The 15482-nt window shown below is 48.6% G+C and overlaps 1 protein-coding gene across 3 annotated transcripts in view; it reads right to left on the reverse strand.

Annotated features, from left to right (window-relative positions):
- The window catches only part of LOC122902478 (high density lipoprotein binding protein), a 72981-nt gene that overhangs the window by 19565 nt on the left and 37934 nt on the right, over positions 1-15482 (reverse strand). For all 3 annotated transcript variants that reach the window (XM_044242020.1, XM_044242021.1, XM_044242022.1), the window contains exons 3-11: positions 14795-14906; positions 13154-13311; positions 11719-11934; positions 5530-5736; positions 5235-5450; positions 4520-4726; positions 4257-4364; positions 2889-2993; positions 2486-2564 (exon numbers count right to left, since the gene is read on the reverse strand). In XM_044242020.1, coding sequence (XP_044097955.1) covers positions 2486-2564; positions 2889-2993; positions 4257-4364; positions 4520-4726; positions 5235-5450; positions 5530-5736; positions 11719-11934; positions 13154-13311; positions 14795-14870 — 1372 coding nt within the window. In that variant the 5' untranslated portion in view covers positions 14871-14906. The remainder of the gene's footprint in view (positions 1-2485; positions 2565-2888; positions 2994-4256; positions 4365-4519; positions 4727-5234; positions 5451-5529; positions 5737-11718; positions 11935-13153; positions 13312-14794; positions 14907-15482) is intronic.

The following is a 15482-nucleotide window of genomic DNA, read 5'->3' on the forward strand; positions in this document are numbered from 1 at the left end:
GGCTGTTGTGGACACTGCTGCTCTAGACATTGGGATGCAGGTGCCCCTTCAGAGGACTATGTTTGTATCCTTTGGATAAAAACCCAAGTAGTTCAATTGCTGGGTTGTAGAGTAGCTCTGTAATAGTTCTTGAGGAATCTCCATCCTGTTTTCCACAGTAGCTGCACCAGTTTGCATTCCCACCAACAGTGTAACAGGGTTCCCTTTTCTCTGAATCCTTCCCAGCATCTGTTGTTCTGACTGGTATGAGGTCACTGTGGTTTTGATTTTTATTTCTCTGATGCCACATAATGTTGAGCATCTTTTCATGTGTCTGCTGGCTATTTGTATGTTGTCTTTTTTAAGATTTTATTTCTTTGAGGGAGAGAGAGTGTGAGCCCGAATGGCGGCCAAGGCGGAGGGAGAGGGAGAAGCAGAATCTTCACTGAGCAGGGAGCCCTATGTGGCGCTGGGTCCCAGGATCCTGAGATGATGACCTGAGCCGAAGGCAGAGGCTTAACCGACTGAGCCACCCAGGAACCCCAGCCATCTGTATGTCTTCTTTGGAGAAATGTGTGTTCGTGCTCTGCCCATTTCCTGACTGGATTATTTTGGTGCTGAGTTTGATTAAGTTCTTTATAGATTTTTGGATACCTTATCTGATATGGCATTTATAAATATCTTCCCCCATTCTGTTGGTCATCTTTTGGTTTTGTCAATTATTTTCTATTTGGGCAGAAGCTTTTTTTTCCCTTTTTTTTCCTTTCCTGGGCAGAAGCTTTTTGTCTTAACGAAGTCCCAAAAGTTCATTTTTGCCTTTGGAGATGTGTCTAGTAAGAAGTCACCTTGGTCGATGTTAAAGAGGTCGCTGCCTGTGTTCTCCTCAGGGATTTTAATGGGTGCCTGCCTAACATTTAGGTCTTTCATCATTTTGAGCCTATTTTTGTGTGTGGTGTAAGGAAATGATCCAGTTTCATTCTTCTGCTGTGGCTGTCCAATTATCCCAACACCATTTGTTGAAGAGACTGTCTCTTTTCCATTGGACATTCTTTCCTGCTTTGTCGAAGATTAGTTGGCCATATAGCCGATAGTCCATGTCTGGGTTCTCTATTCTGTTCCATTGATAAAGATCCCAGGTGTTTCTAATGTGGAAGCAAGTTTGGGAACTGAACCACTGTTCTTAAGTCACAAAATTACTCTCAAAAAAAACAAAAATAGAAACCACTAAAAATCGGAAGGCTTTACATAACTAAAAACAAGAGTACCCCAATGACCACCTTAGGGCTCCATGGAGGCCAAACATTGCTGCCTAGAGAAAGTACCCCATCAGCTCAGATCCAAATTGAGTGCTTCCCTGTCTCTGCAAAACATATGGAGTTCTGTCACCTACTTTGGACAAAGGCCAGTGTCTATGGTTAGAGACCCAAGCTCCCACACCCTGGGGAGGCCTTATCCCAGGAAACAAGACCAGCACTTTGCCCAAGTTCCATAGGGACCACCGAGGAGCATCATGAGCATATGCAGAGACAACCAGAGCCAAGGACTCAGAAGCCAGACTGGAGACTTCAGACCATGAAAAGTAAAGAGTGGGGGTAGGGGATGAAAGCAAAAACAGACCAGACATAGCGTGAACCATGCTGGTGGTCTCACACTCCTAGAGAGCAGACAACAGAAATGAATGTCAGAACTGCACTTCCTTATGTTCTTTTAAAAAAAAAAAAAAGATACTATACCGTTAATCAAAACAAAAACAAAACCAAGTTACGGTGTGTGCATGGCTCAAGGAACATGTGCAAGGGAACACCACAGGGAGCTTCCATGGACTCTGTCCGTGGACTGTCACTACCATTATGAAAAGTCCCCGGGCATACAGGACTGACACCAAATACAGCGGAACTGACAAGCTCACACTAGTTACGAACACAAACTGGATGACATCAGGCAAAAATCGAAGGGGACACACTTGCAGGGCACCCTGTCAGCACAGGTGGGTTCCCTGCAACCGCAGGAAGGACCCAGGCTGCGCACTGCCCTCTCACCATCGGCTGCCGGTGAGGCGCAGAACCAGGAGCACACTGCGATGTTGGGGGTGGCCTCGCAGGCAAGCTGCGCCCAGGTGTGGGATTTCAGAAAACAGTCTCCATCTGGGCAGAGTGTTCACTCAGCCCACTTTCTGCAAACTGCATTCACACCCCTAGTCTGAGCAAGCTCACCTGGGCTACAGCCTTAGTACATGTACCAAAAGGCATGCCCATGAGCCCCCGACCTTTCCTACTCCTGGGGTGGCCCCACCAGGGCCCTGTGCACCACTGAGTCCATGGGGACTGCGAAGCCCAGATGTCAACCCATCGGGCTTAGGTGCGCCTTCACCGTGGCCTCTGACTAGGCTGGTTGAGGTCCCAGGTCTGCAGACCAACTACAGCCGGAGGAGAAGACTAGGACACCCGGTCAGAAAGCACGACTTTCTTCCACCACGGTTGCCCTCCGTGCCATTAGCCCCACTCACTGTTGGCCCCGCTCTTCCCGATGAGGTGTCTGTGGAACTTGTGGTCCACGTTGATCTCCACGTAGTCCATCCGGTTAATCTGCAGGAAAACAGAACGAGTCCAGAGACAAGCTCTCGAGGCCATGGCGTGTACCGTGGTCAGACACATCACCAGAGCCCAAGTCTACGAGCTGACAGCTCTTGCCTTTGTCACCTTCGGTCATTATTCCAAGACTGTCCTCTGGCCCCCTTGAAAGACCTATCTGTGACCTTCCTGGATTTTGCCAGCTTCTACTTCAGAGCCTAGTGCTCACCCCAGATGTCCCCAGGCCCACCCACCTACATGATGTGTGACAGGCAAATGATGATATACTGGCTATTCCTCGGTTCAGCAGCACCCAGAACACGCAAAGGGGCACCTTACCAAGTCTTTGACCATGGCTTCGATCTGTTCCTGGGCCACGTTTACATCCTCTGTGGGGCCTTCCAAGGTGATCTTGTCCTCACCCTCTGTGAACTCGATGTGCACCTACCACAGCAGAATCAGGAAAGAGATGGTCAGGATGGCACAGTGGCAGTACCCTCTCAGAACCTGTGGAGCTTTGCTGACGCAGCGGCCAATCCCAATTGCTTTATGTAAACACATGTCCACAAACTCCCCTGGAATACTGAAGGGGGATACTGGGGGATGCCTATTACTCTGGTCTAAATATCATGGCCTAATCCTCTTCCTGTCACCAGATATGGGAACTGTGATATCCTCCACGATGTACCTAACAGCAAAACCACAGACTGAAAGCACATCAGTACCAACTGCCCCCATCATTCCCAGCACCACTTTTACTATTATGGGCCCATTCTTCTTTTATTTAATTTTTAAGAGTGAGAGAGACCATGTGTGTTCCTGCATGTGCACAAGTGAGGGGGTGGGGGAGAGGAAGAGGAAGAGAAAGTCTCAAACAGCTTAGCACAGAGTCCAACGAGGGGCTTGATCCCACCACTCTGAGATCACGACCTGAGCTGAAATTAATAGCTGGATGTTCAACTGACTGAGCCACCCAGGCACCTCCAGGGCCACTCTTCTCTGCTCAAGTAAGAAATGAGATAAACAACAGGGATGGAATTTTAACTCATGTACAGCTGCCCAGGGATGGTCCACAGGCAAGGCTGCTCTGTCCTCATTTACAACACACCAGGCAAGAAGGCAACAGGGTACAAGGGCAGTAGGAGAGAGCAGCCCCACGAAGCCACTGCATCTGTGTGAACCAGGGCTCAGAGGTTAGGAAAGCAAAAGGACTAAGAAGTCAGTTGGAAACTAAGTGTGAACAAGAGGACAGCAGAGGGGATATGTTCTCTGGCAAGCCATCCTGTGCATGTTCACTGGGAGCTGCGGTGATCTCTGGAAAAGTGGGAAGACGTCAAGGACAAAGATGGAAAGCATGAAAAGGCCGTCACTCCAAGCCTCACACGAGCTGCACACACATGTGCTCTTCGAAGAGCACAGATCGAACTGTGTGCAAGTTACTGTGCTGTGACAGACAAGGGAGACGTCTACTAAGGTAGTCATGAAATCAAGCAAGATACACAGTCTCTGGGTAAAAAAACCAAAAGAATGACAGAGTATTTTTAAAAATTTATTTTTCTCCTCCTCAGCTAACCACGGAAACTGTCACACACACAATGTGCCACCATTTCCAGGGCCATCCCCAGAATAAACAGCAAGAAAACAAATGTCAGAAGGGGAAGGACAAAAGCAAGAACGCAGAGTAACAAATTCCCAATGCCTCCTCACCTTGGGCATCTGCTGAGTGATTTTGGCCAGATTCTGCCCTTTTTTGCCGATGATGAACCGGTGCAGCCAGGAAGGAGCAGAGACAGACGACACAGTAAAACTGTTGGCCTAGGAAACCAGGAAGCAGAGTGGTGGGCTGTGCAGTCTGGGCTCCATGCTCGTGCTCCCTGCCCGACACAGTCCCTGCTCCCGGGGCCCGGAAACGCGAGTCGAGAAGCCAGCCCCACAAGAAGCAGCTAGGATCCACTCCTGAAGGCAGTTACCTTGGCATAGACTTCAGTCAGTGCCTGCCCTAGCTTTTCAGGCTCGCCTCGAAGTATCACAGTCTCCGAGATGCTGTCTGACGGTGGGATCTCCACAGAAACTCCCGTTCTTTCCAGGATCTCCTGTAAGGAATTGCCCTTCGGCCCGATGACATACTTGTGCTGGGATTTCTTCACCTCCACGGCGATGGTTGTGGTCTTCTTTTTCTAAGGAAGAGCACCATAAGGGCATCAGAGGGAAGGGCCAGGGAGGAACAGGTGGGGACAGAACGCTGTCACCAAAAAGGGAGGGAGCAAGCGCAGAGCCCTAGACTATACTCTGAGCCCCAGCAAGGGAAGACAGGGAAAAGCCCATTCCCCAGAAACTCCACTGAGCAAGGAGGACTGGGTTTTCTCCCCATGAGAATCATCTGAGAATTTAAGTCCTGCCCAGACTGACCCCAAGTTCCATCCACACCTCCGAGAAAAAGGTTGGGACTTCACAGCCCACCAGGGTGAGGCTAACCACTAGCTCAGAGACATGGCCAGCTCCATGCTGCAGGCTTGCCGCAGCCTGCCCATCCAGCTCAGAGCTCCAGCCTCTCTTCCCTGCCCAGCAGCACCCCGTCCTAACTGACCGGAAACCGAACTTGTCTAGACACAAGAGACTAGGGGTGGAGCTGGGCCTAAGCCACACCTCCGCGTGACCACCCTACATGCTCTTCCCAACTGCTACCTTCTCCTCGTAGATCTTCTTGATGCGAGCCACAGCCTGAGCCAACTGCTCCTTCTCTCCCGTGAAGACGATTTCTGTCCGGTTGACACTGGGTGGGGGGATGTTGATGCGTGTCCCTGTCTCCTGCATGATCTCACCAACAAGTCGGTTATATGGCCCGGCGATGAAGGGGTGGAACGCCTTCTCCACTTCCAGCCTCTCAACAGCACGTTTGTCCTGGGAAGGACAGAACCATGAGGGTGTGGCTCTGGGGCTAAGGCCAGTGCACACACTCCAACCTCTCAGCTGGCCCCACCTGCTCAGCAGAGATGAGTAGGACTTCATGGCGAGCTTTCTCGATGCCTTCTTTGGTACCGGTGATCCTGATCTGATTGCTGGCGTCGTCTGGGCGTGGGATCTGGATTTTGGTTGCAGTTTTGAGCTCCAAGTCTTGCAGTTTCTCTCCATTTTTGCCAATAACAAAGCGGTGGTGTTCTTTGGGAATGGCTACAGTCGCTGAGGCCTACAAGAGGAAGAGAACCAAAGAACGCTGATGTCTGTAGGTTACAAAAAAGCCTATTTCTCCACAATATTTTCTACAGCTGAAATGCCATTCCTGCCTAGCCAGCCTCCAACCCGTCCCTCAGAACAGTCTCGAGTTAACATCATGTTCTTGGGGAAGCTTAACCTGACCCCAAGGCTAGGAAAAGTTCAAGTGTGATACATTCCTATGGTCCCATGTCACACCTTCAGTTGTCTTAATTATTTAGGGGTAATTATTTGTTCAACATCTTCTTGGCCCACTAAGCCATCATAAGAACAGGAATATTCAGGAATGCTAATCTATCTTATTTTCCACTTTGATGATTGCTAACACCATCCTAGGACAAGACAGGAAAGTAGGTACATATTGACTAACCAGACTGATTTGTTACTGGAGGCCCTGGCTATTTTTTCCCCCAACCATAAGCCCTATAACCCATAATAAACTCTTTTTTCTATCTCTTTTACCACCAGTTTAAAATAGATAACCTGTCTGAGGAAATAAAATAGAAATAATCCAAAGCGTTCATCCAGTGAATCCAAATGCTACAAATCAAGCAACTTTCTGAGGTGACAGAGAGCAAGGAGGACAGGGGCTCCTAGTCTTCCTGACTCTGTGCAGACAGTAGCTGCCAAGAAGACTTAAGAAAGGAAGTGTCAACACTCCCAGCACCAGTGAAGCAGACTCACAGGCCAATCAGGGGATAAGCTTATAGCAGACCACTTAACACTCAAAACAAAAATGTTAAATTGTTTCACAGAGGCAATAAAAAAGGTCCTCACTTCCCAACTAGAGCAGAAAGACCAGCAGCTCATATGTTCTGTTCGAGTAATGTTTACTCCCAAAGTGGTTCGATATTAGGTAATCAGTGATACACATAAGAAGAATCCAGTTGACTGCCTCCACAGAATTTAAATCTAGTCATAATTAAAAATGTGTAAAGAAAATAAAAACATTAGCTTTTAAATGTGACAAACATACACACCCAGCTCAGCCTGTACCCAGAGCTGTGCTTGAGGGGAGAGCCTGCTGAGGGTGGACCCACATGGAACATGGCCCCATGGAAGGACACCCAAGGAAGCAAAGGAGGCACAAAGATGGGACAAGAAAGAACACAGGCCGGCACCTCTGGGAACGCACAACTTTTTAAAACTTCTGAGGTGTGTAACAGGGAGAAGAGAACTATAATCCAGCATCAACAACTTTAACTTAAACTAACAGTAACCACTTGGAAGATGTAGGCAGAGAGGCAGGCAGAGAGAGAGGAGGAAGCAGGCTCTCCATGGAGCAGAGAACCTGATGTGGGGCTCGATCCCAGGACCCTGGGATCATGACCTGAGCCGAAGGCAGAGGCTTTTAACCCACTGAGCCACCCAAGTGCCCCACCACTTGGAAGATGTAATGGGAAAGAATGGCCATCCCAACAGGGAAAAAGAGACAAAGACAAAGTAGCTAGATACAACCCAACAAAAGAGGTGGGACATGTGCATGAGAAATCACAAAACAGCGACGCCTGGGTGGCTCAGTTGGTTGGACGACTGCCTTCGGTTCGGGTCGTGGTCCCGGAGTCCCGGGATCAAGTCCCGCATCGGGCTCCCAGCTCCATGGGGAGTCTGCTTCTCCCTCTGACCTTCTCCTCCCTCATGTTCTCTCTCACTATCTCTCTCTCAAATAAATAAATAAAATCTTAAAAAAAAAAAAAAAAAAAAAAGAAATCACAAAACACTGAAGAGATCTAATGCAGTTCTGATAAAAAAGTAGATTATGGGGGCGCCTGGGTGGCTCAGTGGGTTAAAGCCTCTGCCTTCAGCTCGGGTCATGATCCCAGGGTTCTGGGGATCGAGCCCCATGTCGGGCTCTCTGCTCAGGAGGGAGCTGCTTCCTCCTCTCTCTCTCTCTCTGCCTGCCTCTGCCTACTTGTGATCTCTGTCAAATAAATAAATAAAATCTTAAAAAAAAAAAAAAGTAGATTATGAAGTCTGTATGGTGGAACAACAAAGAATGGGACAGGAAAAACCTGCAAAAGGACAGTACAGGAGGAATGTTGACAACTGTACTAAATATAAGACTACTTCCCTTAGAACAGAACACTAGTACACAGAGAGGTAGACCAACACTTTAGAACCAAAAACCCACACAAAGAACAGAGCACACTTCGTAAAAAGAGCCAATCAAATCACAGGGTGGGGAAAACTTAAAACTGGTGTTGGCAACCTAACAGATTCTGGAGAAGGATGAAAGTGGGTCTGCACCTTGCACTGTTCCAGAGAAATCCCAAACTCATCAGGAACTGAAACGGAAGAGCCCCCCTTCCAGGCACCAGAGAAAAGATGAGATTTCTTACAACCTGGAAGTGAAAAAAAATTTTCCTAATAAGGACTCAAAAGAACAAAAAGAGTAATGGAATTTGACTGCAATAGAATAAAAAGTCATACAGCAAACACACCAAGATCAAAAAACAAATAGCAAAGTGGGAAATGTGGTCTGTAAGGTGCAGAGTTTTTAAGGACCCAACTACACCAAGCAAGGTGGAGGCCTCTACCTCTGATGGAAAAGGTAGAGGCCTCCACCACTGTCCAAAGACAGTGCACAAAACAAAACCCAGAGTCCTTAAATATTAAAAAGACACTCAATCTTGTTCATTTGAAAAATCCAAAATAAAAGTATACTCAGCTACCTTCCAGACTGACAAAAGCCCAAGCTTTTGATGGGTGTGGCAAGGTGGTGGGGGAGGCCCTGGAGAGTGCAGACAATGGGCAGCACCTGAGGGACAGGCCCACAACTACCGCACAATTACTTATGTGTGCTGCTCTCTGACCCAGCCATCTCACTGCTAGGAAAGGGATCTTGAGACACAACGGATGAAACAGGAAATCCCACACACGCAAGGTTTTTATTGAGACATGATGTGTAAAAGAAAAATCGGGAAGGCACCCAAATACCCATCAACAGGAATGCTTGAATAAATCCCACCACATCTGGTGAGCATCTCGCAGTTGTACAAAGGAAGGAGCGGAGCCACTATTTGCTGATATGTAGACACCTCCAGAAAATAATGTAGGAAAAGACAAGATGCAGAACAGGGTTTACTGTGGCAAGTCATCTTCTGCTTCTACTCTCCAACCGGAACAAGAGAAAGGTCCATCAAAGACGATGAATGGCCAGCTGGCAGGGGAGGGAAGGACAGGGTGCAGAGGCTGTCTCTGACTGAACCTTATTACACCGCTCTTTGTACCAACCTAACTATATCTCAAGATGACAGCATGCGTTCCTTCTAGTGATTTTAAAATTCCATCTTTTGGGGGCACCTGGGTGGCTCAGTTGGTTGAGCGACTGCCTTCAACTCAGGTCATGATCCTGGAGTTCCGGGATTGAGCCCTGCATCAGGCTCCCTGTTCGTTTGTTTCTCCTTCTGCCCTTCCCCCTCTCATGCTCACACTCTCTCAAATAAATAAAATCTTAAAAAGGTAAAAACCTTTAAAAAACTCCATCTTTCATCTTCATTACAACTATCAGTTTGAACTCATGTGATAGGTGAAGAGTTCCACATTAGGTCTATGGCCATGATCAGCCCGGCACTCTCCGTATTAGAGATTAGGAGCTGGGAGACATGAATGGTCACCCCAGAAAGCTGCAGGGTGCCAACCCAAACGGGGTCCCACTGTCCAAAGATGATGCAATCTCACCTTAACAACTAATCAATATATCAAAAGTTTATAATGACACAGAGAAGGATTCACGGATCCCCAGCAGAGATGCTGCAGCGCCAATGCAGTCCCAACACTGCCTGAGCAGCCGGTGGAGGCAAGCTCGTCATAAGGACAGCAACCAGTGTGGGGCAGGGGGCCAGAAAGCTGCCATCCACACCGCAGTGAACTGTGGAGAATAATCAAGAATAATCAAGAACTTTATTCATGGATGGATTTGCTGAAGACTCCTGAGTCTAGGGATCCATCTGGGAGTCAACAACAACTACACAGGACCACCCACAAGTTTTCTTGCCAGACAAGTAAGCTGAATGTGAAAGTAACCACCGGGATATAACCACCACTTCACAGGCAACAGTGAGGGACAGTGAGACAAAGCAAACACCTGCTTGTCCCCCAAAATCAAAGGCTTTAAGAAAAGGAGGGGAGGGCACTGCTGAAGAACGGAAGAGGGCATGAGCCCCAACACACACAGCAGGCAGGCCTTGTTTGGATGCCGATTTAAACACGTCAACTCAGAAAGACATCTGGAGATAATAAGGAAAGTTCATACACAGACCATGTTAAATATGGGTATATGTCCAGAAATTATAATTAATTTTAATAAGTGAGTTAACAGCCCAGTAGATTATTTAAGAAAAAAGAAAAAAATAGGGGCGCCTGGGTGGCTCAGTTGGAAAAGGTCTGTCTTTGGTTCAGGTCATGATCTCAGGGCCCTGAGTCCTGATCCAGTCCCACAACTGGACTCCCTGGGGCTCAGTAGTGAGTCTGCTTCTCCCTCTCCCTCTGTGCTCTTTCTCACTCTCTCAAATAAATAAGAATCTTTAAAAAAAATTGGGGCCCATGGAATGATTTACAAGTGAATAACATATCTGCAATCTGCTTTAAAGTAATGGCAGCAGATGTGTGGGGGTGCAGAGAGGAGTGGAGTGGTTTGGGTCTCCTCCCTGCCTAGTTTTCAATCACAAAATACTCAAATATTCACAAACCAGTAAACAGCAAAAGCCTGAGAGCTTACTGCTATGCACTAGCTACAATATGAAGCAACTGACACATATTTTAAACTACTTCCACTTAATCATTTCATTCCCTGAAGCTACTGTGGGGGTTAGGGACTATCCCAAGGCCCTGTGTGGCCGAGGGAGAGAGAGCTTGGACAGTACAGGGCAAATCCTGTCCTCCCTGCTGAGCCCCTGGCTCCTGACCCACAGTGCCCTACCTTCTAGCCACCATATTCTAGAGCTGCTCCCCAGTCAGCTCACAGACTCTGGGGAGGACCCCCACTTCTTCTTTTTTTGGAGGCTGTATTTTAAAGTATCTCTATCCAATGGAGGGCTCGAACTTCCAACCCCAAGATCAAAAGTTGTACTCAGTATACTGACTTAACTAGACAGGCACCTCCTGGACCTCCGTTTCTAAGTAAACCCAACTAAAGCTCTATCTATTCAATGAAACATTTTTTTAACTTTAAAAAAAAGTCACTTATTTTAGAGAGTGAGGGAATGAGAGAGAGCACGCGCACGTATGTGTGCCAGGGGACGGACGGAGGGAGAGAAAATCCCAAGCGGACTCTGCGCCAACCACAGAGCCCAACATGGGGCTTGATCTTAGGACCTCAAGATCACGCCCTGAGCTAAAATCAGGAGTTGATGCTCAACCGACTGTGCCACCCAGGCACCCATCATTGACATCTGAGTAAGATTCTCTGCGTTTACCTTGATCTTTAAATGATACCATGTGGAGAAACGCATCACAGGTTTACTTACTTATTACAATAGTCCTCCAGTAAATTTCAAGTAGTGCTATCAGACTGCTAAGGACTATGGGAACTGGTTGAAAACAAGTAACATTTGAACTTGTACTCTCCCGAGATAGGATCTGGAAATGCATATTTAAGCAGCAGTGGGGTGACTCTTGAATCTCGCCCTGGGAATGAGTGACTTGTGGTGATGTCCTCATTCTACCATCCTGCAGTCCTGGCTTCTCTGAATGTCTTGGCCTCTGGGACAAGCCTTTATCTTCCAGTCTATTTGCCCAAATAGCAAAAATGGTTGGTGTCCCCCCTTCTGTCACTGATTTAGTGTTTTTTTCAGCTAAAAATGCTGAGGTCCCGAACATTGTTGCACTACCTCTGAACTCTGGACTTGAAGACCTAGGAGGGAAGGATCTGATGAAACCAGAGCCGTATGTGTTGGGAGCCAGTGGCACAGAACTGCAGTACACCCACCAGGAGGACGGGGCTGGCGAGACCCACCTGAGTCTGCAGTCTAGCGACAATGTCCTTCCGGGCTTTCATGACAGCGTCCAGCTTCCCTGACACCATGATGGAGAGGCCCTGGTCTTTGGCAAGAGACAGCTCCAGATGGGCACCAGTCCTCTGCATGATCTCCAAGCAGATTTTTGCTTGTTCACCTTCTCCAAACTGGTTCATGTCCTTGTATTTTCTCTCCTCCAGGGGTACATGGAACACCTACTCAGCAAAGGTCAAAAAGGGAAGGTGAAGACATCAAGAGATGGGAGGGCGTGTAAGGGTTTAGGCACTGAATATGCAGAGTAAGGAGCACGAGTTCACTCATCTCTATGTATCCCTGCTCCTAGGCCAGAGAGACTGGAGTGGAGAGGCAGACAGCACCAAAGGGCAGGAGGCAGGCGCTCCAGCAAAGAGAACGACTCCCTGACACAGACAGCAAAGAAGCATCAGGTGGCAGCCGAGTGCAGCGGAGGGAAGAGACGGGGAAGGGAGAGAGGCTGGGAGACAGGGGGACACAGAGAACCACCACACTCAGAGGTCAGCAAGAGCAAAAGGGTGAGGGCAATGAACAGGGGCAGGCGGGGAGTAGTATGAGCAAAGTGGGGTGCAGTCCAAGCAGGAAGAAAGGAAAGGGCCGGGTTCCTATGCCTCTTTTCTACAGCAAGAGGAGAAGGCAACGAAGCAGGGTTCAGGCAGGAGGATACAAGCTGACCGATGATCCAGCTTCACTCCAGCTGTTCTGTGGAGGAGGGAGTGAGCAGAGGCAAGGGTGGAAGCAGGAGGAACCAAAATGACTCCTGTTCTTGGGTCTGAACCCCTATGTAGAACATGGTGCAGTTAACATGATCAGGAAGACTGAGGACACACCAGTCCCATCTTAGACAGCCACCAGAATGGAAAGATCCAGGATACAATTGGTTAAGAGTCTCAGGTTCAGTGAAGGGGACTTCTCAGCAAGTGGGTAGTAGGTGATCGGCAACCACGACCCAACACGAGTACACACAGAGAGAAGTACTTTGCCTGCCAATATCCCATGCTAAGGTAACAGAGAGGTGGGGTAACGAGATCAAAGAAAACCAAGAAAATGGGGTCACATACGCCAAAAGGAAAAGACTTGCTTTGACATGGTGGGAGAGAAAGCAGAGAAGACGGACAAGTTCTTGTTGGGGCTGGTGACGTGGAAAGCCCCTTCCAGCAACTGGGAGCAGAGACGGTTGCAGTGGACCTAAGAAACAACGGGACCCGTTCCTCGAGTGCCGGGACAGACAGTAAGCATGAGCATGGATGGCTCACAAGCAGTGGGGTCGGATCTACTCCGAAAGCCTCTCCCCTTACATGCCCCAAAGCCCGCTCATTCGTGTGTGTTCAGAACCCATTCCATCAGATGCTTCCACTTCCTGCTTGGAGGAGCAGGTAAAGAAAAGAAAGAAGTTTCTACCTGAGTGATGACAGAAGCTTTGATGGGCCGGATCTTGTTACTCCAGGCGCCAGCAGGCTCCTGGGCATTTTCCAAGCAAGCTGATTTCTCCGGGAGTGGAGGAAAGGCATCTTTGTAGGTTGGGGGGTCGCTCTCCTCTTCTGAATTTAAAGTAGCAACTGGACCGGCCAACATGGATTAAAAGGAAATACAGTGCTTTCAACATTAGACAAAAAAACACTTGAAGAGTTTTAATGTCAAGAAAGAAGAGAAACAACATTAATTGCTTGAGTGACACCCTGTACCCCAATCCCTTCATTCAGTGATGGGAAAGCATCCCAGGAGGTCCCTAGGCCCAGCGTGCCCTCAGGTTCAGCATGTGGCCTGGAGAAGTAGCCTTCCTTATGAGCGGTCAGTTCAGACACTGGGGGCCCCACTCCTCTCTGAACGGGGTGAGCCCCTTGAAAACAGGCCTTACCACAAAGAATTTCAGCCCCAGACCCTGCTGATCCTATACTTAAAAAAATCACAACTATGACGATGCCTCGCACATAACCAGCCCTTCGGTTCGCAGAACAAGATAACGCTGCTGCTCAGCACTGCCTGTGGGGACTGCCTCTGAGGCAGACTCCAGCCGACTGCCCACCAGAGTACACGGTGCAGAAAATCACCCTTGTGGGAGCTGCCATCTCTGACCCCTGCCCCCTGCAAAGAGCAACAAGAGCAGTAAGTGCTTCCATTCCCCACAGTGCCCTGATCATTCACGGTTTTGTGTCCCATTAACCACAGCTCCGTGAAAACAGGAGAGGGACTGTTTTGGATCACCCCAAATGCCCCAGCAATGGCAGGGCTCAATAAAACCCACTGTGAATGGATGTGCCACAGAGCAGGGAGATGACCTTTGGAATCAGACATGCCTGCGTCCACCTCGGGGTTCACCACTTCTAGCTGCGCAGCTGTGCTATCCCGGGACACCAGTAAAGGCCTGGTGCTGACAAGCAACTGGAGCCCGTCAGAGCCTTGCTTCCCTCATCTAGAAATGCAGACTCTACAGGGCTGGTGCATCAGGTAAAGAGAGTATGTCTGGCAGGCACTCTGCACGATGTGGGCCTCCACTGCCCTAGAAATGAGCACTTACAACACAGCCAGTGGGATGCACGAAGTGAATTTTTTATTTTAATTACACTTAACAACTGACTGTGATTCAGTTAATCTACTCTCTCACCTGAAAATTTTAAGTAATTCTACACACAGCTGAAAGATTATAGATGAACCTTTAGCATTCAAATCAAGCTATCCTGTTTTTGTAAATATATACCAGATTTTGAAGGATTTTAGTTCACCACACCTGGGGGAGAGCAATTTTGAAAAACAATCTCATTTTAATGACCGAGGATCAAAATCACTGGCTTTCCAGAAAGGAAGTGGTCCACACTTCAAAACTTTCTGCACCCAGAAGTATCTGTCAGTCTACCCAATTCCACCCTGCACAGAAGGGCCACGCAGGCAGTGCCAGACGGAGCAGGGAAGAGGCGAGAGGCCAGGCTCCACCCTGCAGCTCCTCTAGTCCCAAAAGGCACTTCTCAAAGGCCCTAAAGGTCTGACAAAGATTGGAAGTAGCGGTGTCTCCAAATGGGAAGATGAGGACAAAAGGGCATTCACCTTTCATCTGTTGCGGAACCAGCCCACTTCGGTGTTCAGCAAAGCTCTCTTGGGTCAAAACTGCAACGGAGCTCATGGTTGATCTCGCGCCAAGCACAATCCGGGTGAGCCACTGAAGCGGGAGGGAGGGCGGCAGAGACGAGAGTGTCAAGGCACAGCCAAACTGTGAGGCACAGAGTTTTAGCCAAAGGCTTCATCCTGTTTCACCAGCAAACCACACCATTTTCTTCACTTACAACCTCTGATACAAGAGGATACCCAAACTTTCAGTAAATGAGGAAAGGAAAAATGCAAATGAAGGATGGTCCTTGGACAACTCTCTCCTCAAAGATTATCCTCTATGTGAGGAGCCAGAGGCCCCAGCTGACAGCTCCAGTCCTATAATCTCTGGGGCTATAGAGACAGCCTGCAGATCAACCTCTGGAAGCTTTTCCTAACAGCCATCTCAGTTATTTTGTTCATCCACGTGCCTCCTGATGCTTATAAAATACACCACAGGACAGTGGCTACAAGAAGCAATCAGCCCACCTCTGCAAGGATAGAGGGCCCGGTCAGCAAGGCCCAGCGCACCGCACACCCTAGCAATGTCTACAGGTCCCAGGGCACAAAGAGCAGTCTCCTAGCGCCCACTGGTGACACTATAACAGCAAGGAGTGGGCGGTGAAGTGCCTGACAGGGGCTGACTGGT

Source organism: Neovison vison, chromosome 3 (genome assembly GCF_020171115.1).
Source record: "Neovison vison isolate M4711 chromosome 3, ASM_NN_V1, whole genome shotgun sequence".
NCBI lineage: Eukaryota > Metazoa > Chordata > Mammalia > Carnivora > Mustelidae > Neogale > Neogale vison.